General features: G+C 47.7%; 2 protein-coding genes across 2 annotated transcripts in view; one reads left to right on the top strand and one right to left on the bottom strand.

Annotated features, from left to right (window-relative positions):
* Positions 1 to 4,815: 4,815 nt before the first annotated feature.
* On the top strand, positions 4,816 to 18,088 carry ZFTA (zinc finger translocation associated). Its single transcript, XM_083590806.1, has 5 exons — positions 4,816 to 5,310; positions 6,564 to 7,055; positions 9,277 to 9,666; positions 12,342 to 12,767; positions 13,763 to 18,088. Exons 1-5 carry the CDS (start codon positions 5,262 to 5,264, stop codon positions 14,287 to 14,289), a joined length of 1,884 nt encoding a protein of 627 aa, XP_083446932.1. The 5' UTR covers positions 4,816 to 5,261; the 3' UTR covers positions 14,290 to 18,088.
* A 1,434-nt stretch (positions 18,089 to 19,522) lies between these two features.
* RTN3 (reticulon 3) overlaps positions 19,523 to 22,722 on the bottom strand; it is a 40,437-nt gene continuing 37,237 nt past the window's right edge. Inside the window, exon 9 of the mRNA XM_083591754.1 lies at positions 19,523 to 22,058. Coding sequence (XP_083447880.1) covers positions 22,013 to 22,058 — 46 coding nt within the window. The 3' untranslated portion in view covers positions 19,523 to 22,012. The remainder of the gene's footprint in view (positions 22,059 to 22,722) is intronic.

Here is a 22,722-nt window from a genome sequence, read left to right on the forward strand (position 1 = left end):
TCCGCGTCGGAAGTTGCGTGCGGCAAGGAAAGGAACAGTCCGCTTTCAGGCCGGAAGTTCTCGCTCGGGAGCGCGACGACGGCGTATAGGTCTCTATTTTCTTAGATCTGCGTTGCCTTCGCTACCCAGCGAATCCAATGGCCAGCGCGGCGTTCTCTTCTCTTCTCCGCCCCTCGGCAGGTTATAGACCACTCGGCGCAGGGGACAGACCGGGAGCATAGAGGCGGGCGGCTAGCGAGTCCGAGAAAGGTCGCCCCCTGGAGGGGAAGGCTGGAGTTGCAGGAAATATAAGGGAGTGACAAAGGCGATTTAGAGCCTGCAGAAAGGAATCAAAGAGCCTAAGGAAAACGAAAAGTCCAACTCTGCCTGCTTCCAAATAAGTGCCAACCAGAGATGCCTGTAACAAAACCCCACAAGTCTTCTCCTGATGCCTCCCTGCCAGCATGCCTGAGATAGACTGACATTTGAAGGTAGACTGCCTCTGGCTGTGGAGGATCAGTTTAGCTGTCATTAGTACAGTGGTACCTCGGGTTACATACGCTTCAGGTTACATACGCTTCAGGTTACACACTCCGCTAACCTAGAAATAGTGCTTCAGGTTAAGAACTTTGCTTCAGGATGAGAACAGAAATTGGGCTCCGGCGGTGCGGCAGCAGCAGGAGGCCCCATTAGCTAAAGTGGGGCTTCAGGTTAAGAACAGTTTCAGGTTAAGAACGGACCTCGGGAACGAATTAAGTACTTAACCCGAGGTACCACTGTAATATAGCTCTTCCTCTAGCTCCCTTCCTCCATGGGTAGGAAGCCATCAGAGCTAGTGGCCGGCCCTCACAACACATTGTAGCGTTGAGTTCCATGTATTTGCTTGAAGAAGTGCTTTCCTTGACTTCTTCTCAACTAGCTTCCAGTCAGTTTTGTGAGAGGATACCCCCCCCTTCTAATCATTGTGGGACAGGAAGAAATAGATGGACTATCCATTTTCTTCTGTACTTATAGTGTTACAAACGTCTATCAAGTCATATCTTGGTTTACCACCACCCTGTAAACGTTTAGCTTTTTTTGCAGGGAAAGCTCGTCAATGATCCGATCCTCTGGAAAACAACAAGGACTCCTGTGGCGTCTTTAAGGTGTTTCAAGGCTCTTTGTTCTTTTGGCGACAACAGTTTAGGAATCTGAGTAAACTTCAGGCCCCTTTCTCCATCTCCTGTTTTCTTACTCATTACAAATCAAATTATAATGAGGGGAAACAGCAAAACTTTGGAGGGCTACAAAGCTCTGAAACAAACAGAACATCCATATTGTCTCGCTAAGCCTTACAAGAACCTTATAAGGTAGGACAGTATTATAACCCTTACATAGCAGACTGCAGGCTGAGGCTGAAAGAATTGCCTGCTGCCCAATTGCCTAAGCAAATTGATAGAGCTCCCCACCCCATGTGGGAAGAAAATAGATCTGACCCTTGTGTGTGTAATTAACAAAAGTATCCTCTGGATGCCTAGCTTCAAAACACGGGGCTTTGCACTCCCTCCAGCAGAAGAGAGCCCCCAGCAAAGTTAAAAACAATAAAGTGGGGGAATATGGGCTGTTAGACCCATATTATCTGCTTTAAAGCTCTGCCCCTCTCTCTACCCTTCTTGCAATGAACAGACCACACACTATTAAGTAAGTTTAAAATGCTTTACTTACTAAATCTAAAGGTCTGGTTCATGAGTTGTTCCATGCAGCAGTAAGGAGAACACAGCTAACAAAATACAGAATGTACAGTGGTACCTCAGTTTAAGAACAGTCCTGTTTACGAACTATTCGGTTTACGAACTCCGAAAACCGGAAATAGTGTCCCGTTTTGCGAACTTTACCTCAGTCTAAGAATGGAAGCTGAACAGTGGAATGTTACCAACGGCGAGAGGCGTCATTAGGGAAAGCGCACCTCGGTTTAAGAACGGTTTCTGTTTAAGAACGGACTTCCGGAACGGATTAAGTTCATAAACCGAGGTACCACTGTAGTTTCAAACATGCATGTCCTGAGCTTGGAGAAAGTTCAGGCATGTCCATCCTGGTCGTTTACATGGTGCAAAGAGAATGAGAGAAAAGAAAAGAAGCAGCTTCACATTCTCCCTCACGGAGTCTGAGTCTGAGAAGAGAACTCTGATCTTAACTCCTTTGGGCGCCAACTAGCACTCATGTGTAGTTTTGTTTGAATGCAATTTCCTCCAGCCCACCCCACAACTCCCCTGTGAGGAAAGGTTACAACATTGAGACTTTTTAGGGGAGACATGACCACAGTGTATAAAATCATGGGTTGTGTGGAGAAAGCGACAGAGAGATGTTTTTATCCCTCTCTCATGACACTAGGGTGGAATCTACACACACATAAAAACGATGTGAAAATGCTTTTTAATTTTTTTTTCCAAAATATATATTAAATTTGCCAGTAGCTCACCATCGCCATCTAGTGTCACATTTGTATAATGCACTTAAAACATACTTAAAACGTTATATTTGCAGCTGTATAGCTGAGTCCTAGAACTCATGGACATCCAGTTCAGCCAAATGTTGGAAAATTCATGACTGGGAAAAATAAGGACTTCTCCACCCAGCACCAAGTTAAATTGTGGAATTTGCCACTGCAAAATGTAATGATAGTCACCATTTCCTAGATAAATTGTGAAAATGCTGGACTAGATAGGCCTTTCGCCTGATCCGGCAGAGCTCGTATGTTTTTGCCCTTTGTGGTGCGCTTGGTCCAAATTTGGCCCCTCATACAGCTTTGCAATCTGCTGTGTAAAGCTTGGCCCTTAGTACCCAGATGCCAACGTAATTTAAGCCTAAGGGGATATACTGGAGGAAATGCTATTCTTGAACTTTGTCAACTGCTGAGCACACCAATGGCACTAGATTGGAAAATAATAATAATGACAACAACTTAATGTCACATTTGCCTCCGTTAATAGTGACACAATGGCTAGAAGTGCAACAAATAAAGCTTACCTGTTGCTACCAATCCCGGCCATACCTGTTGAATTCATACCCTAGGCAAGGGGAGGCTGCCTTCCAAATGTTGCTAGACTCCAACTCCCATCAGCCACTGCGGGCCAAGCCAATAGTCAGGGGTGATGGGAATTGGAGTCTACACCTGAAGGGGCACAGCTTAGCCACACTTGTAGGCACAGGAGTCTTGCCAGGTGAAAACTGACAACCCGGACCCAAACTTGACAGTTCACACAACCCAATGGGCAGCTTGTAGCTGTGGTTTTCCTGCAAGTCTTTCAGCAAGGGCAAACCACATCTCTCTTCAATCATGCTTAGCTCCAAACTCAATCTACCTAAACAGGGATGAACTGATGTGTTGAGTTAGTGTTTTAATCTGTTTTTAGCTTGTTGATTTTAATAAAATTTTGAATTTTTAAAAATACCAGTTTTTAACTTTGTCTTTTATTGATATGTTTTCACAAGCCACTTTAGAGAGTCTACTTACAGTCAAATGACACAAGCTCTGTTAAATAAATCAATAAGCTCATTGCATCTTCTGCCTCAAGCTTCTTCAGCTCCCTGTCAACCCCATTAAAGTTGCCAACTTATTTACTGTCCCCTGCGCCTGTGCTCAGCCAGCACACGTTAGCCAATAACGCTGCTGATCTCTGCACAGCAAATCAGTGGTCATCTGAGGACTTCTGCAGATAACACTGTTGCTAACAGCGCAAGAGCAGGCTGTGCCTGTTTCTCCCTCCCCTCCCTTCTGGTCAGTTGGCAACCCCAAAACCCCTTTGATTGTGTTGATCAGTCCTGTGTCTATCCCTTACAGCTAGGATAAAGAGTCTGTGGCCCTCTGGATTTTGCTGGACTCCAGCTCCCCTCAGCCCCAGGCAGCATTACCAGTGCTTAGGGATGAGAGGAACTATAGTTCTACGGAATCTGTAGGGCCACAGGTTCCTCATCTCTGCCCTACAACATCCTGAAAATATGGGCCCCAAAGAGGGTTGATCTCTCCACATTTGTTGTTCCTAGCTAAGCTCCCATGTCTTCGAACCCTGCCAGGTAGGCAGAAATGCAACAAGGGAAGCTTTTCATAGCAGTGCATCTCTGTATGCTTCACCTGTTGGATTTCTGCATATTTCACACCTGCCACAGAGAGATGTGTCACAAGGGTGGAGAATGCTAACTCTCCAAAACTGCATCTAGGAATCTCCATGATGTATTGACTCATTTACCTGCTTGTGCATTCCTCTCTAGAATGTGCATTAGGGATATTGAGGATACATTTAAAGCACATGACTTCCCCACAAACAAATCTGAGAACTGTAGTTTGCCCCTTGTAGGGCCAAAAAATTCTCAGCACTTCTAAAAAGCTACAGTTCCCAGGATTTGTTGTTGGGGGGAAACGTGCTTTATTCCGGAGTCTTCACTTTAAAGCCTATTCACACACACGAGCTGTAGTTTGTTAAGGGTGTTGGGAACTGTAGCTCCGTGGGAGAGGGGTAAACTACAGTTCCCAGGATTCTTTGGTGGGCGGAATAATGTGCTTCAAATGCATGATGTATACTCAAGAGAACCTGCAACAGCTAAAACACAATCGGAGTGAACGGAAGGCTTGCTTGAAGGGCCAGGGGCCACGGGGAAGCCCCTTCCTCTCATCTCCCCAATTTCCCCTCCCCCCACTTTCCAAAATCTCTCCTCCCCTTGCGCAGCAGCAGGGGGCCGCGTTAGGGACCTAGTTATGTAGGCTTAAAAAAAATACACCTTAAATACGGATATATGGATATATATATAGCTTAGGGGACAAAACAATACAACGAGGAAGAACCGGGTTAGGGATGCTTTGAGACACTTTTTTGGGGGGAAGGGGTGTCCAGCGAATCACCCCCTCTCCTCCCCTCCCCTCTTTTTCTCTCTTCCCTCCCCCCTCAGCTGCAAAAATAGAACACGTCCCCTTTAAATTTACCCAGGAGCCCTTAAAGGAGCCCCAGGGGCCCCGGGGGGAAAGGCATCCCCACCCTGCTAACCGGAGCCTGCCTGGCTCTGCTCCTTCTTCTTTTTCGGCCGTGGAAACGGAGCCTTGATGCAAGTCGATTAGAAGCGGTGGGGGGAGAAAAAATTGCCATTTATCCATATATATTTTTATTTTAAGAAATCGGGGTTGGGGGGGGGGAAGGGGGGAATATTGCAACGGATCCGAGAGAATCCACAGCGAAGCCGGGAAGGTTATTTGTGTGCATCGAGGTGGGGGGTGGAGATGAATCCCTAGGCAGGGAGGGAGGGAGCCAAGCATGGAGGAGCCCCCCAGCCTGTGCATCAAGCTCGAGCCCCAGGATCCAGGTGAGTACAAAAGGCCCCCTCTTTTTTTGGGCGGGGGGAAATATATGCGCGCGCCCCCACCTCTTTTCCACGCCACCTGCTGGTCGTGTGTGCGTTGGAGAGTGGCACCCCCCGGAAAAAAAATACCTGGTCGGTGTTGGTAGGGGTGTGTTTGTTGTGGGGGGTGTTGCAAGTTTGCCCAGCTGGGCAGGGAGAAGGAAGTCGGGTGGGGGGGGGCTGGTGGAGGAAGAGCGATGGCCCCTTTAAGATCCCCCCCTCCCCGCCTTCCTCCATCTTCCTGGGCACTTCAGTCCTGGACGGATTCCTGCCTCTCCCATTCAAAAAAATAGCGACGAGGGATTGAGCACAAAAGGAACCCGAGCTGCCAAGAATCAAATGACGTGGAAAGGGGGGAGCCCTGTCTCCCTGAAGGGGGGTGTGTGTGTCCTCACCCTTGAAGATCAGGAAGACTTCGGGGGAGTTTGGCTCCTCCTTTGGGGAAACCCCTTCCTCCACAACCAGTTTGGACAATCCCCTCTCAGCCCCCAGCCCCCAGGTGTGGTTTTGTGGGCCTGTCTCTTTGACAGGTCCTGCTGCCCATTTGAAACCAGCCCCTTCCAATGTTGTATACAGCACCCCTCTCTTTTCCCCCGTACCCCTGTAAAGTCTGTTACTCCTGCTTTGCAAGGGGTTGGACTAGATGACCCTGGTGCCCCTTCCAACCCTATGGTCCCACTACTTCAACCTTGCTTTCACAAAAGTGACGCAACATCTTTGCTTCCTGGCCAGCAAGTCTTGCACCACCTCCCCCCTGCTCCTGCCCCCGCCGTTGTTTTGCCCCCTGTCAAAACAGTTACAGTGGTACCTCGGGTTACAGACGCTTCAGGTTACAGACTCCGCTAACCCAGAAATAGTACCTCGGGTTAAGAACTTTGCTTCAGGATGAGAATAGAAACCGTGCTCTGGCGGTGCAGTGGCAGCGGGACGCCCCATTAGCTAAAGTGGTACCTCAGGTTAGGAACAGTTTCAGGTTAAGAACGGACCTCCGGAACGAATTAAGTTCTTAACCAGAGGTACCACTGTACACTGTATCCTCCTTGCAGCCGGGAACCTATCTGTGTTGTTAATCCATTGTGCTAATCCTAACCGCCACCACCCTTACTCTCAGCAGCTCTTTAATTCTTTTTTTAAAACACCAAATAGGAAGAGGTTTCGTCGTAAGCTCCACTCATTATTATTACTATTATTGAAGGCAAATGTTTGTGTCTCCCCAGAAGAGTCGCTGTTCGCAGAAGAGGCGGCCGATTCGCAAAGCAGCGGCGAGCTGCGCTCCGGACACGCCCTGCGGCCCTCTGGGAACGGCCTCGTGCGAGGGACCGCCGTCAAGGACCCCTCTGCCCTCCTCTCTGGAGGGCGCAAGTACTCGGATCACTGCGAGGAGCGGGCGTCGAGGCCCGGCAAGAGCCGCATCCCCGGGCGTGACCACCGGCGCTACTACCATGAACACTGGAGGGCAGAGTACCTGATGGACTTCAACGCCGCCCGGCATGGCATGATTTGCATGGTCTGCGGCAGCTCCCTGGCCACCCTCAAGCTCAGCACCATCAAAAGGCACATCCGCCAGAAGCACCCGTACTCCCTGGCCTGGAGCGCCCACGAGAAGGAGGTCATCATGAACAGCTGGGACGCCCACCTGGGCCTCGAGGCAGAGAGCGACGGAGCCAGAGAGCACCCCAACGCGCCCGAGGCTCAGGAGGGGGGCCACGGTAGGGGGGCCTAAGTTCGCGGGTTTGTGGATCATCTTAATCGTAGCCACGGATAGCCTTATCCTCCGTTCGTTTTTTAAATCGTTTTTATTGATTTTCCAATAAAGACAGCCAATCAACATGTCCACATCATAATCTATAAAATATTTATTGAAATTTTACAAAAACATGAAAGAAATAAGAAAAGAAAAAGATTAAAAAAAAGAAAGCATACAAAAATACATAAAAAAGAAAAAAGATAAATAAAAATGCAAAGTACAAAAAACAAATAGATACAAAAGAGTTAAAAACAAATCCATTTTTTGTAACTTTAAACTCATTAGCCTGTTTCCTTGACTTCCTCACACCTCCCCTTTTTGTATTCCCATTTAAATAATCAAATCAGCAAATCCTTACCCTCTTTCGTTTATCTTAACTCTATATCTTAACATATTATAACTCTATATTTTCATCCATTATCAACTCATTTTTGCATATTCTCATTAACTTTGTTGCTAATGCCTCTTGTTTTCAATCCAACATCATTTTTAACATTCATTAATTTTACAGTGTTTCTGAAGATAGTCTTTAAATTTCTTCCAATCTTCTTCCACCAACTCTTGCCACATCATAATCTAATTAAAAACAAAAAACTAAAATAAAAAAGGCCAAATTGTGATCCACATTTTAATTATTAATTTTTCCGTGCTCCCCATAGTCTGGACCTCTGAAGCATATCTCCAAATCTTCAGTCTTGCCTCCTCTCGTTGTTTTCATATTTTCCACATCCCAATCTTAACGCTTTAAAGTTCTCCATCCCTGGCTCTGCGATTCTCAGTCATGTCAAAAAATATATATTTATGATTTATGATGCCTTATCTTCTGTTTGTTGGTCTAATCCCACCCCCCTTTTTTAATATTGTCAGAAATGGTATATTTTTCTTCCATAGTGGTGATTTTTCTTCAATGACTATATTTTTTGGCCATAAAAATTATTACTTGAACAGATGACAAAACTTTCAAAAAAAACCCTGGCAACTAAATTTTTATATAGGTTTCATTCAAAAAGAAAGAGAGCTATGTTTATAGTGTTTGTTGGACTTCAGATATGAGGCACCATTTTTTCATTAAATCTTGAAAAATATTCCAAAACATTTATCACCATATCCTCCCCCCCAAAAAAAATTCAACATAGATTTCTTCTTGACTTCCCACCCCCCCTTTCCTGATGTTTGTTTTCCACTTCTTTTTCTTAGCTGTTTTACAGTACATGTGTTTTTATTATCTAAACTTTGCTATCCTTAGTTCTTTCAGTAATCCACTGCTTATATTTCAATTCCTGCCCGCAGCTTTATGTATGGATGATACTTTGATAGATAATCATGACAACTAAATTGCTTAACACAGTGAGAGGGTTGGACTTGCACTGTGGGGACCCGTGCAACTTTTTTTACAGTTGGATATTCCTTTCATCCTTCCTTTTTATAAAAAGAATACGTTAAGTGGCCATCCCAAGCAGATAAGGAGGTTTTATTTTTATCTTTTTGTGAAGATTTTTAATTTAATTTTATAGTGTATATAAAAGTGAACAGATGAAAATTAAAAGATGAAAAGCAAAATGATAAAACAGGCATGTAGAATAAGTGCAGTTGTACACGGGTTAAAAAACACAAAGCCCAAGTAAATATTGTCGTGATCTGATTATAATAGTTCCAGATTTGCCAAGGTGGTGACGGGGGTTGTCTTGAAAATGATGGTTCCCTTGTATATGTCATAAAGGAATGCCAAATCATATGTCTGGAGGTTCTAGGCTTGTCAAAATCTCAAATTATGTGTGATTTTTTCCATTATAGCTGTATTCCAGAGGGGATGGTACCAAGTGTTTAGCGTAATATTTTGGGCTGTTTCCCCCCTGAGTTTCAATTACTATTCAAGCTGCCACAATCATATATATAAGACCAATTTTTTTCCCCTTTTCTTAATTAATTTATTATTAATGTTGCAATACATATATAAAATCTTTACATATTGATACATATACATTATATTTGTAAATTTACATTTCACATGTGAAATAGTGAAATATAAGACCAATTCTTCTGACATTGTAGATATCAGTAACATTAATTTTGGACAGCAGACAATAGTTTATTTAATAATGTTCATCATCTCTGATGAAATTAGATTCCGAAAAGCAGACAAGAAGGTTCACCTGCTCTCCACCTGCCTTGCTTCTGTACAGGTGGAGAATTTCCGCTGAGTAGCAGCCGCAGGAGGCGCCGTGGCCCAGGACCCCTCTCCTCTCGTGGGGGGCGACGGCCCTCCGGCCTGGCCCTGAAAGCCTCCCCGGGAGGGGAAGAGCAGAACTTGGAGCGCTACCTGAAAGAGTCCCTGCAGAGCTGGTTCCAGTCTGAGTTCCTGATGGACTACGACCCTCAGGGCAACCGCCTCTTCTGCATGATGTGCGGCTCCTCACTGCCCAGCCTCAACTTGGACGACATCAAGAGGCACGTCATGGACGCTCACCCCAGCTCGCTTGGCTTCAGCCCCGCTGAGAAGGCCAGCATCCTGGAGACTTGGAACGCCCGGGCCGTGGTCCCGCCAGCCGAGGGCACAGGAGAGGCACCAGTGGGTGAGGCAGGAAGTGAGCCGAGGGCGGGAGGGGAGGGCCGGAAGCTGAGCGCCGGAATTAGAATGATATTTCAGCAGGCCTGCAAATGACGTGATTGTGCAGGTGGCGGGAAAGTAAATAAATACAGTCGTGTCTTGGTTGACGAATGCCTTGCGGCTTGAACATTTTGGCTCCCGAACGCTGCAAACCTGGAAGTGAGTGTTCCGGTTTGCGAACGTTCTTTGGAACCCAAAGCCGTGCCTTGGTTTCCAAACATTTTGGAAGTTGAACGGACTTCCAGAACAGATTCCATTCGACTTCCAAGGTACCACTGTAAATGGAGAGTGCGGAGGGTGAAGAAACTGGTGGAAGAGGCTGTCTGAGACCTCGCGAAGGCCACACGAGATTTCGCGTGACCTTCGCAGAGCCCAGTAAGCAAGGCAGAGGGCTTGGAAAACTCGTTCTGCGCCAGTTTTTCCTGTCACGCAAATAGTTTTTAAGCCATCAGCCTTTCTTCCCAGGCTCTGGGAAGGCTGCTTGAACCCTCAGGAAGGGTGTGGACCCCCCAGAGCATTTCTGAGGCCTCAAATGATCTTCCCCTTCCTGGAGTCCAGGAAGGTAGGATTGGTTGTACAGAGGGGAGGTTCCAGGTATCTTCCTGACTTTGCATGATTTTGTATCTGCTCATGAATCCCTGGAGCGTAAGCCCCACATAAGTTTTGGGCCTGCTGTGTTGCTTCTCTGAATCAGGCACCGTACTTAAAATCGAGGAGCTCCTGTCTGTAGCTTCTTCTTGAAGGAAATCCTGGGATACATGCTAGTGACCAAGGATAAGGGAACCTGGCGTTGTCCGTATGGTACAGAACTCCACTTCCCAGCAGCCACAGCCAATGGTCAGGGGGAGGGCCAAACAGCAGGTGCAAACAGGGAAGCTCATTCCTCCGAATCCTTGTGTAACCAGAAAGTGAGGCATCCAGCAGTCTCTTGTGGGAGGGAGAGCGGAACCAAGAGTTGCGCAAGTACAAAACAGATAAGTGAGTGCGGACTGAGCATGCTCAGTGGGCACAGAATCCTGGTGAGTGGCAAAACCCGGAAAATCAAAGATAGGCGTGCGGAATGGAGTGTCCTCAAAACGGGGATGGCTTGCGAGTAGGAAACAAACTGACTTGTGCTGCCTTGAACCTTTGGTGCATCTAGCTCAGTATTGTCTTCACTATCTGTACTATACATTTTAAAGCAGTATCATGCCACTTTAAACAGCCATGGCTCCCCACCCCCCCACCCCAAATCCTGGGAGTTATAGTTTGCTAAAGGTGCTGAGAGTTATTGAGCGAATCCCTTTGTCACAGAGCTACACTTTCTGTCTCTTCCCGGGGAATTCTGCGAATTGTAGCACCGTGAGAGGAATAAGGGTCTCCTAACAAATCTTAGCACCCTTAACATGTCATTGTTCCCAGAACTACAAAGGGGTGGTCGTTACTGCGGATGAATTGGCTCAGAGCAGAGGATGCAAAGTGAGGCACATATAGAGGGCCAGACAAGAACCTTGGCAGTACTATGCACAGGTTCTGCTTTATGAACGAGAAACAGCGAACATTCACCTGTCCAAACATGAAGAATGGCTACCCAAACATCGCTAGACACATTGCAGATTCAGATACTTGAACAGAGAGCATCCTCTACTTCCTTGCTTGCCATTTGCTGGTTGGTGGAGCAATAAAGTGAGTGAGTGAGAGATCAGACAAATCAGAGCATTTTTTCTGTTTTTCGGTGGGAGGTCAAAATTCAAAATTAGAATTTTTCAAAAATTAGGGGGGAAAATCAAAATTGGAAATTTCCCCACAGGACTCAATGGAAATCATTGACTCCTTATGCAAATGCTTGGCTAACGATCGATTTGCAGGGAACACTGGGAGGTCAAAATTCAAAATCACCGTATTTTTCGCCCTATAGGACGCACTTTTTCCCCTCCAAAAATGAAGGGGAAATGTGTGTGCGTCCTATGGGGTGAATGCAGGCGTTCGCTGAAGCCTGGAGAGCGAGAGGGGTCAGTGCGCACCGACCCCTCTCGCTCTCCAGGCTTCAGGAAGCTCTGCACAACCCTCGGGAGACCGGCTCCGAGGGTTGCGCAGAGCTGCCTGCAGTCCCGGGCTCAGCGCACTTCTCTCCATCGCCAGCCCCATAAGCTTGGGGGACAGCGGGGAGGCGGAGCGCGCCTTCCCACTGTTCCCCGACCTGGTTCTTCCAGCCCCGCACCTGGGGGGGAAATAATTTTTTTTTCTTTATTTCCCCCCAAAAAAACTAGGTGCGTCCTATGGGCCGGTGCGTCCTATGGGGCGCAAAATACGGTAGAATTTTTCAAAAATTAGGGGGGAAAATCAAAATTAGAAATTTCCCCACAGGACTCAATGGAAATCATTGACTCCTTATGCAAACGCTCGGCTAACGATTGATTTGCAGGGAACACTGGGAGGTCAAAATTCAAAATTAGAATTTTTCAAAAATTAGGGGGGAAAATCAAAATTAGAAATTTCCCCACAGGACTCAATGGAAATCATTGACTCCTTATGCAAATGCTCATCTAACGATCAATTTGCAGGGAACACTGTGTGTTTGGTAAGCAGGACCTTTGTGTAATTAAATCCGTCCTCTTGTCCCCCCCCCCACTTTCCCACTCCTTCCTGGATCCACCCCAGAGGCAGAGTCTGAGCCGTCCCCTCAGGACCTGACGAAGAAGGAGATGGACCTTCCCACGTCCCCAGACCAGCCTGCTGGCGAGGACGGCTCTGAGGAGGCCGGCGCTTGGGACTCGGAAGAGAGTGGTCTTCCTGCCCCGGCCCGGGGGAGGGACCACCGCCGCTACTTCCAGGAGCACTGGCGGGTGGAGTACTTGATGGACTACAACGGGTCGCGCCACGGCCTGGTGTGCATGGTGTGCGGGAGCTCCTTGGCCACGCTCAAGATGAGCACCATCAAGAGGCACATTCAGCAGAAGCACCCGGACTCCACCCAGCTGAGCCACCACGTCAAGGCCCTCATCGTGGAGGAGTGGAACCAGAAGGTGGCCCGCCTGGCGGACGCGGAAGACTCCTTGCCCGAAACAGACGGCGAGGCAGACAAAGGTAAGGGGCAGGCGGGGTTTGAAATCTCCCAGGTGCATTTTGCTCCTGGTATGATGATGATGATGATGATGATAATAATAATAATAATAATAATAATAATAATAATAATAATAATAATAATAATAATAATATTCAGCCAGCTAGCCCTGGTGATTAACTAATGCTTATTAGATGGATTTCCCCTAAATTGATTTCTGAACTTTGAATTTTATTGTTATTCATGTTTTTATACTGTATTTTATGCTGCTTTTACAATTAAGTGTTTAAAATTTGTTGTTAGCCGCCCTGGGCCCAGTTTCTGAACCGGGAAAGGCAGGGTATAAATAAAAAACATTTGGCGGGTCGAGTTTGCCTATGCCTGGGTTCATTTATCATAAAAAATGGGTGGGGCTCTTTGACGGAGGGCAGTATAGTAGCAGGGCTGTTGACAGGAAAGCTAAAAGGGGACGCAGGTGGCACTGTGGGTTAAACCACAGAGCCTATGACTTGCCGATCAGAAGGTTGGCGGTTCGAATCCCTGCAACGGGGTGAGCTCCCGTTGCTCAGTCCCTGCTCCTGCCAACCTAGCATTTCGAAAGCATGTCAAAGTGCAAGTAGATAAATAGGTACCGCTCCGGCGGGAAGGTAAATGGCGTTTCCGTGCGCTGCTCTGGTTCGCCAGAAGCTGCTTAGTCATGCTGGCCACATGACCCGGAAGCTGTACGCCAGCTCCCTCGGCCAAAAGGAAAAACAAAAAAACAACAACAGGAAAGCTAAAAGACATGGCACATAAGGAAATGGGATTGAGGAGGGAGGAGGAAAAAGACAGCCGTTGGACTCCCAGCTTCATGGTTTCCCAGGTGCTTTATTTCACAGTTCAGCATACGGTTTAATAATAGTAATAGTGACAATAATTAAATATAAATATATAAATACGACAGTCCTAAGTTGCAGAGATATTTGATTACTCCTGGCTGGACTGTGATCTCCCCGCTGCTGTTCTTCTATTCCTCCAGTGGAATCTCAGCAGGCTTGCAACCCCCCTTTGTCCCCTGAGGAATCTCAAGAGGGCGGGACAATGCCTGCAGGAGAGGAAGAAGATGAGGAAGAGGCCCCCGCAGCAGGAAGACTAGCTCCCTCTCAGCAATCTTTGGAGGCTGCATCTTCGCTGGCCGGTGCCCCGTCCCGGCGGGGTCAGCGCCGGAACTACCAGCCGCGCTGGCGGGTAGAGTACCTGATGGACTACGACGAGCAGCGGCACGGGCTGGTGTGTATGGTGTGCGGGGGCACGTTGGCGACCCTTAAAGTCAGCACCATCAAGCGGCACATCCTTCAGGTCCACCGGTTCTCCCTGGAGTTCACGGCGCTGGAGAAACAGACCATCCTCGATGCCTACGCCGAAAACGGGCCGGCTCAGAATCCTAGGCACCTGGGCACAAAGACCTCCCCCAGCCCTGACTCTGAGCCTGCTGACGTCAAGCCAAGTGTTCAAGGTGCAGGGAAAATGGGGTTTGGTTACAATTTGCCGGTATGTACGGTGTAGCCTGCGGACGTGGACTGCCCTCGTGGTGGCAGGGTGGACTCCGTTGACCGAAGAACTCAACTTGTTTGTTTTCCTCCCCACCCCTTCCTCCTATGGATGGCGGAATTCCCTTTTGGAATTCTCAGGTTTCGGAATTCTGCGACTGGAATCGGATAGTGCAGAATTCTGCAACTGGAAGCGAATAATGCAGACGCCGGGGAAGTCTTGTTTTGCTTTGTCTTTGTTTCTCTCTCTGCACAGCATCCGTTTTGATTTGCATGTTCTGTTCTAGTGACAAAGGGTTTCTTAAAGGTGTTTTCACCCCCCTGCCCCCAAAGCCCCTTTTCTCTGCACCTGGATTTTTTGTGCTCCCAACTATTTTGGTAAGGTTTCGGAAAGGTAGGTGGGGTGGCGAGGGGGAAGCTTCGGTATTTTCTGAAGTGAGGAAGGTCTGTAAGAGCACTGTCACGGGGGGCAAGTGCACTTAATCGAGCCCCAAGGCCTGGAGGTTTCTGTGGGAAGCAAAGTTGCTGCTACTGTAAGGTGGGGCACCTATTTTTTCAGCCTGAGGGCCGCCTTCCCTTCTAGGGGTGTTTGGCAGCGGTGGGCGGAGCCAGAGCCAAAAATGGGAGGAGCAACAGGTAAATGCTCCCTGAGGTTCTCCCACCCTGCTCCAAGGCATCAAGGGCCAGGTGGTTTGATAGCTAGGCCTCCCGTTCTGGTCTGGGAGGCTGTTTGGGCCAGGCCTCAGCTGAGCCACATCCAGCTATCCTACGTGTGAAATAGATGACATGAGACGTGGTGGACGTAAATTTGTCATTCGGCCAGAGGAGGGTTTGCAGTTGCCAGAACCCTGCTGTGCCCTGGTTTGGTTTTTTTTGCAAGCCACCCACCCCAAGCAGGTAATCATTGGCACTTTGTGGCCTGTTCCTTTACCCACACGGTCACCTGACGCCATTGCGACACCAAGCGGTTGACGGGTAGCTGCCCACTGTGACCTGCCCGCAGGTAGGTGGGTGGTAAGATCCAGTTCCTCCCTCGCAAGCTGTGCCACGAATAATTCCCATGTCCTCCACAAGTGCCTAGGCCCCGAATTGCGGCTGTGCATCATATAGCCGAAGGGTGAACAAATTACGGCCCTTGCCCCCATCCCATCCCTAGAATATTGCAGAATAATATTGTAAGAGGCCTTCCTGCTTGATGCAGCATAGGCCGTACCTAATATACCATGTTGAAATATTTGAAACGAGGAGTTGGGCTTGCTGTTAGCATTTTCCCTGCGATTGCACTTAAGATGGCCATTTTGGACTCTCAGATGAATTGAGCAACTCAGCACTTCCTGGATTGTACTATGCCAGGTTCTGGGGGCGGGGGTGGGAACCCTGCTACATAGGAAAATGCTAGGTTGAATCTGTCATGTGCTAACTTTCTACATGCAGGTAGGTCTCCCCCCGATTCTACCTACAATGGAACAGTCCAGAAAAGTCACCTTGAGGAGCTGCTGACAGCGTCCCTATATCCTGATTTGCGTTCTGTCATTGGGTTTTAATTTTGACCCATGTCTTTCTAAGTCCCTAGCCCTAAAAGCTTTTACTCTGGTGTAAGTGAATTACTGTTGGTCTTCCTCGTAAAAAGATGTGAATTGACATAGGACACTCACCTTTTCCCGGTCTGTTTGCTCCCAATGAACAGGTGCTGAGCAAGTTTCAGTAGCCAAGGACCCAAGTTCAACTCCCAGCACCTGCAGGTAGGGCTGGGAGAGAACCCAGAACCCTGGAGAGCTGCTGCCAATCAGTGTAGACAGCACTGAGCTAGATGGACCCAAAGGTCTAACTCTGTATAAGGCAGCTTCCTGTGATCAAGGCGTATTTCCCCCTTTCCAATACAATCCCACTTCAAAACAAACAGCTGCATCTGTAGGTCTCAAGAGGACAATGTATGCTCCACCCAAATTTATCTGTCTAAAAAGCTTAGAATTATGCAAGATGTGGGGTGTTTGCCATGCTTGGCCTACTCAGAAGAGACCCAGTGAAGTTTACAGACATGACTAACTCACGTTTGTTAATTTCATTGGGTCTGCTCTGTGTAAGGACAACCCTTGGGTTTTCCCAAAATGGATTTTATTTTTATTTTTAAAAAACAACAACAGCACTATTTGTAGCAGAAATGCCAGAACAGGGTTAGATCAGGGTTTCTTCAGCTTTTTTGGACTACAGTTCCCATCATCTTCTGTGACCACTGGTCCTGCTAGCTAGGGATGGGAGCTGCAGTCCAAAAATAGCTGGAGACCCAAGTTTGGGAAACCCTAGGTTAGATGAGGGGACGCGGGTGGTGCTGTGGGTTAAACCACAGAGCCTAGGACTTGCCATCAGAAGGTCGGCGGTTCGAATTCCCGCGACAGGGTGAGCTCCCATTGCTCGATTCCCTGCTCCTGCCAACCTAGCAGTTCGAAAGCACGTCAAAGTGCAAGTAGATAAATAGGTACTGCTCCGGCAGGAAGGTAAATGGCATTTCCGTGCGCTGCTCTGGTTCACCAGAAGTGGCTTAGTCATGCTGGCCACATGACCCGGAAGCTGTACGCCAGCTCCCTCGGCCAATAAAGCGAGATGAGCACCGCAACCCCAGAGTCGGCCACGACTGGACCTAATGGTCAGGGGTCCCTTTACCTTTTTGGGTTAGATGGAATTAGGAGACTAAAGAAATGGGGTTGGTAAACCTTTTGCACTTTGCCTTCTGGCAGCGGGGACCCTAGTTCAGTGGCAGAGAATCTGCTTGGCATGCAGAAAATCCCAGATTTAATCTCTGGCGTTTCCAGGCAGGGCTGAGAGACACCTTGCCCAAAAAACTTAACCGTTGCTTCCAGTCAATGTCGGGAATTCTGAGCAAGGTAGACCAATGGTTTGATTTGGAGCTTCCAGTTTATCAATAGACCCTTTAACTCGAGGCACGAGGACTGGAATCTTCACTATCTTTTTAGGGAAATGCGGTTGCTTCAGTGATGGAACACCTGCTTTCCATTTGGAATATTGCAGGTTCATTCTCCACCATAAAGGGGCTGGGAAAGATCTGTGCTCCAGACTGAAGAGGGTCTGTGGTTGAGATGGGCAGCTCTAGGCCAAAGGAACAGCCTGATTCCAGCTGTGTTATGCTGGTTGAGTTGCTGAGCCTCTGCCCTGCACAGGCCATGGGTCCAGAGTTAGTGGTGACCAGATGCGTTAGAAATAAATGAGGGCTAGAAACTGAATTTGAAAAGAGCCTACAGCCATATATCAAAAAAAGCAGGGACAAGAAAAGCCGCACTTACAATCCAATTTGCTGATCCTTGCTGGAAATTAGAGCCAGAGAACTGGAAGGGACCACGAGGATCATCTAGTCCAACCCCCTGCAATGCAGGAATCTTTTGCCCAATGTGGGGCTCAAACCCACGACCCTGAGATGAAGAGTCTCATGCTCTACTTGAATTCCATTTAAAGGAATGCCCCCCGCCCTTGCAGAGTTCCTTCCCCCCACCAAGGTGAAAGTAGGAGTCACATTTTTTGCACAGCTGTTCTCCTCCAATCCCATCTTTCTGAATCAATAGCTTGGTCCTTTTTGTAGCTATCCTTGTGAAACGTGAACTCCGAGGTAAAATTTCAATAATGCCCGTTATGACCTTGTGACTGTATTGGAACCTCATCCGTGTCTCTTGTGAAAAGGTGTTTTGCATTAATATGGAGGGTTTTTAAAAAATATTATATAAATATATATATATAAGCACTAAGTTTTGTAAAACAGGTTATGTCAATAAATCCTAAAAAAATGATGCTATTTTAAAATGCAACCTAAGGCTCTGGGCTGTTTGTTTTTAATTAAAACCTGGGATGCCTTTTAGATTTTAATATTCTCCTCGATTAATAACAGGGGTTCCTAAACTGTGGTCTTTGGACCATCAGCAGCCTGCAAGATTTGTTCGGGTGGCCTGCATCGTCTGTAAAACACAATTACAAATCGCACAGCACATTACAGTGGCTGCAATAGGCAGAAAAAACCATCTTTAAAGACAATCAGACATTTTCAAGTGGTCCGTGGGAAAAATAATGGGAACCAATGTAAAGCTTTTTGGGGGGTGAGAGGGACCTGTGTACTTCCGCTTGTTGCCATCTCCTACTCCCATCAACCTCTGCCAGCACAGCCAATGTTCAGGGATGGGAGCTGGTGGCAGGCAACAACTGGCAGGCCCCAGGATCCACGCCCCCCACCTCTGTTCAGGTACAGATTGTTCACCTTCTGGTAATACATTGAAATTAAAACACTGGGTTGGGAGATGGGAGTCCCCAGGGTGGGGAAGGCTGGGCTATGCAGTACAGGGGAACCTCAGTTGTTGAATGCAATCCGTTCCAGAAGACCGTTCGACTTCCAAAATGTTCGACAACTGAGGCGCAAAGGGCTGTCAGCAATTTCCATTGAGAAAATTGAAAAACACGCAGTGGAAGCCGTTCGACTTCCGAGGCGCGTTTGAAAACGAAAGCAATTACTTCCGGGTTTTCGGCGTTCACCTTCCAAGGTTCCACTGTACTGGCTGAGATGCAGCAGCGCATCCAAGTCCTTATGAGGCCACTTCATGCGGTTCAAGCCTTCACAAGCCATCCTGTACCATTTGGAAGGGACCCTAAGGGTCCTCTAAGTCCAACCCCCCTGCAAATGCAGGGATCTCAATCATTGGAAGGATGCCGAAAGGCAGGTGGGCTGCCTTTCGCCAGACCCTTCCTTGGTACGTGTGGCTCAGCATTGCCTGCTGATCATCCCAGGCCCATTAGCCATGCGTCCTAGGGCTGATAGGAGCTGCAGCTCAGGAACATCTCTAGAGGAACAACAGTTCCCCAACAAACCATCTAAAGCAGGCATAGGCAAACTTGGCCCTCCAGATGTTTTTGGGACTACAACTCCCATCATCCCCGAGCACTGTTCCTGTTAGCTAGGGATGATGGGAATTGTAGTCCTAAAACATCTGGAGGGCTGAGTTTGCCTATCCCTGATCTAAAGCAAGTATCCTTATTACTAATCAGAGCAGACCCACCGCAATGAATGAACTTGCATTAGTCGTGGCCATCAATTTCAACGGATCGGCTCTCAGTAGGACTTGGCTGTTGTTATACTTACCCTGGAAATATAATGGGTGGCAGCCGACTGAATGTTACTCAGAGTAGAGCCATTGAAATTAATGGGACCCTGGTCACGTCCATTAATTTCCCAGCAAGAACTTAAGACGACAATGTTTCTTGGAGTTTGTACATGTTGTGCTCTTTTTATTAACACCACATCAAATTGCATTTATCCAGTCCTCTTCCGAACCTCACGCCAGGTTTCCTCCTGTACCCAAACTGGCACTACCATACTTTTAGAATGCTGCACACACTGTACACAATAAACGCACACAAACGCAAAAGAGCTTCATTAGTAGTTTTTGTCGTTTTCTCCACCTACGTACAACTTTCTCTTTTTTTTTTGTTTTGTTTTTTTAAAAAGCCTGCCGGGCACAAAGAGGTCGGTTCACGGTATTCAAACACAGCAGTTAACAGAACAGATGGAAGAGCTGAGCCAAAGGCTTCCAGTGCAGAGAAGAGGTCTTCGAAGGGGGTGGGAGTGGAGAGAAGAGGAGTCAGGACAAGACAGTGCAAGATGCCTACTCAGGCTGGGCTGGGGGGTGGGGAGTGCAGAAGCACACCAGACACTCATGCACCTCTCACTAAGAGCTCCTATTCCACCTAAAAGAGACACACACACAGCTCAAATTGCTTGGGCCTTAAAAAAAAAAAAGGCAATGAAGCTATTCGTTGGATTGATTTATGGTCCTATCGTGTCTTTGCCAGACTTGCATACGGCAGGGCCCTGTGGGTGCATGCCCTCCAGGAGCTTTGCACCAAGGTCTGCAAAGCAAGGAAAGAGTAGGAACAGGCAATACAGGGCTGGGCGACAGCAGCCGTTTTTGCGCGTCCAAAAAACAGCAGCCTGATGCTCTGCTCACGCCTATTTTCAGCACCACCTTCCAGCTGTTCTGTTTACAACAGGAAAGGTAGCGGCTGAGGAAACGCAGCTGGACAAGGCAGAGGGATGACCAATCCTGGGAAGTTCCCTGGGGCCGAGGGCAGCACAGGCTCGCCTTCTTTGGATTTCTTAAGAAAGATGTTGCCCTTCCCCAACTACCTTCCACTTGAGATCCATCAGCTGAGGGGGGGAAGGTGGTCCCTTCCATTTTAGCTGCCAACTCGACTCTTTCCCCCCTCGCTCAGCCTTGGGCAGGAGGTGGGCTCCCTTTGGCCAACCTGAATTTCAAATTTATCCCCCACCTGTCCAGCTGTGCATGGTCCCATCTTTCATCCGAAAGCAGCTGTGCCACCAATTTAGCAGTGCCCGCCAGGGGGAATGGGAATGGGCTTAACTTGGTGCAGACTGCCAGAGGGGTGAGTCCGACCGCAGTTGGCAGCTGTGGGTGATAAACCATCACGGAATCATGGAAAATTTGCTTCCCAACAAGGAAGCCTTTGAAAACCCAAACAAAACAAAAAAAGCCTTTTTAAAAACTGTAAGACTCTTCAAAGACAATCCTCCAGTCCCAAACATCTTTCTAAAACTGTAAACACACATGACATAGCTTGTGAGAGAGGGACCCCAAACTCTAGCCCTGAAACTGCTGTCCTTGAAGACTGCAGCTCCTCGCCAGCCCAAAGGAGGGTGGGACAGGAGGGGGGGAGGGGAGGACAAAGATCAGGGTCAAGGTGTGTCAGTGCTCTGCAACTCAGCCCCTGCCCCCGGTCCTAGACTGGAAGTAAAGTGACTGGGGCATCACATGCAGAACTCTCGGTTTTTCGCCAGCTTGAGTTTTGCTTTTTACAGCAAAGTGTACAGCAGTTACAGACATTTTCATTTAAGAGTAAGGGGTAGGGGAAGTAATCTTAATCAGGGTGGGGTAGGGAACTGATTTCTGTGGCTGGGGGTGGTGGTAAGGAAGGCAGAAGATGAACCAGACTAAAAGAGAACTGATGTCATTAAGGGAGGCGGGGGTGGAGAATTCCCCTTTCCATCAGTGAGGGTACATGCACTGGGGGTGGGAGATAAGTACTGGCTGGGTACTTTTTGAAGCTTCCTTAAGCTTGCCCTCTTCATTCAGGCCAGTTAGTCCATGGCAGAAAGATGGGTGAGCCTGGTAAGAGACACTGCCTTGGTGGAACTAGGGAACATTGCACTTGAAGCAAGTCCTGCCATTTTAAGGAGGCCAGGCGGGGAGGAGGGGGGGGGAATAGAGAACAAGGAAGAAGAGGAACAGACTAGCTTCACCTTGCAGCTATTTCAGCCTACCAAAGCTGGTTTTAGAAATGCTAATGTCCCGCTGAGCAGAGAGCACATCTCTTAACATGAAAAGGAACACCCATTTTTGATGGCTTACTATAATGTTCCATCCAAGACAGGACACCAGAGCTGCTTTAGAGCCAGAGGGTGCCCCCTCCCCTCTTTTAAACTTCTGACACCAGTTCGTGTTTAGTCCAGTGCATTCTGAACCCAGTGTTTAGGCTTTGGGGAGGGGGTGGATTTTTTAAAATCTTTTTATATATATATATAAAAACATAATCAGTAAGCTTGGAATGCACACATCAAGCTGATTCGGCATGTTCCTTCATAGGTACAAGTAACAATGGTTATAACTATGACACAGGGGGTATTTTTTGTTTCATTTTAGTTAACAGCTGAGTCCTGGCTCCTTGCAAGGTTATTCTGCCTTTTTCTTCACAACTCCAGGAAGCTTTGCTTGAATCCTGTTGGGTGGGGGGGGGGAGAGAAAGAGAGAAGAGGTGGGATTAGATGCTGGGGGCACAGGAATAACAATTATGTTTGTGTCATTTTAAGTCCTGGTATTAGATAAAGTGACCCATGTCACACTTCTCAATATGGTATGAAATGACATGATGCGAACAGAAAGCAAACCTGGATCTGGTCAAGCCTGGATGGGCGACAAATACAAGGCACACCATCCTGAGTTTTACTGAATAAAGGTGGGGTATAAATAACAAAACACAGTCAAATTCACATAAGTCATCTCTCAAAAATGGACAGAAGACAGACCTTGCCAGTTGCATGTATTTGATGATGAATCAAGTGTTCTGGATTAGCTCCCATCCAGCCTTCGGGCCTTTGCTAGAGGGGCATCATGAGCACTAGAAGCATCCTCAGCGCCCCAAAGTGGAATTCCTTGCTAGCCTTGCTAGGTTAAACATGGCTACCACATGCAGGCAGCATTAAACTGATCTCGATGATGGCTGTCTAAATAATGCAAGCTGCTTGTGTGTACAGGGGCTTGTCCCTCTGGACTGGCAAAAGCCCTTTCATGTCTTGAAAGGTCAACTGTTCTGACTGCAAGACAGCCAAAAGAGGCTCAAAGGTGAAAGCAAAGCGTAACACCACACCTGTAAGGAATTTCAT

The sequence above is a fragment of the Podarcis filfolensis genome (assembly GCF_964270895.1).
Source record: "Podarcis filfolensis genome assembly, chromosome: 16".
NCBI classification, from domain to species: Eukaryota; Metazoa; Chordata; class Lepidosauria; order Squamata; family Lacertidae; genus Podarcis; species Podarcis filfolensis.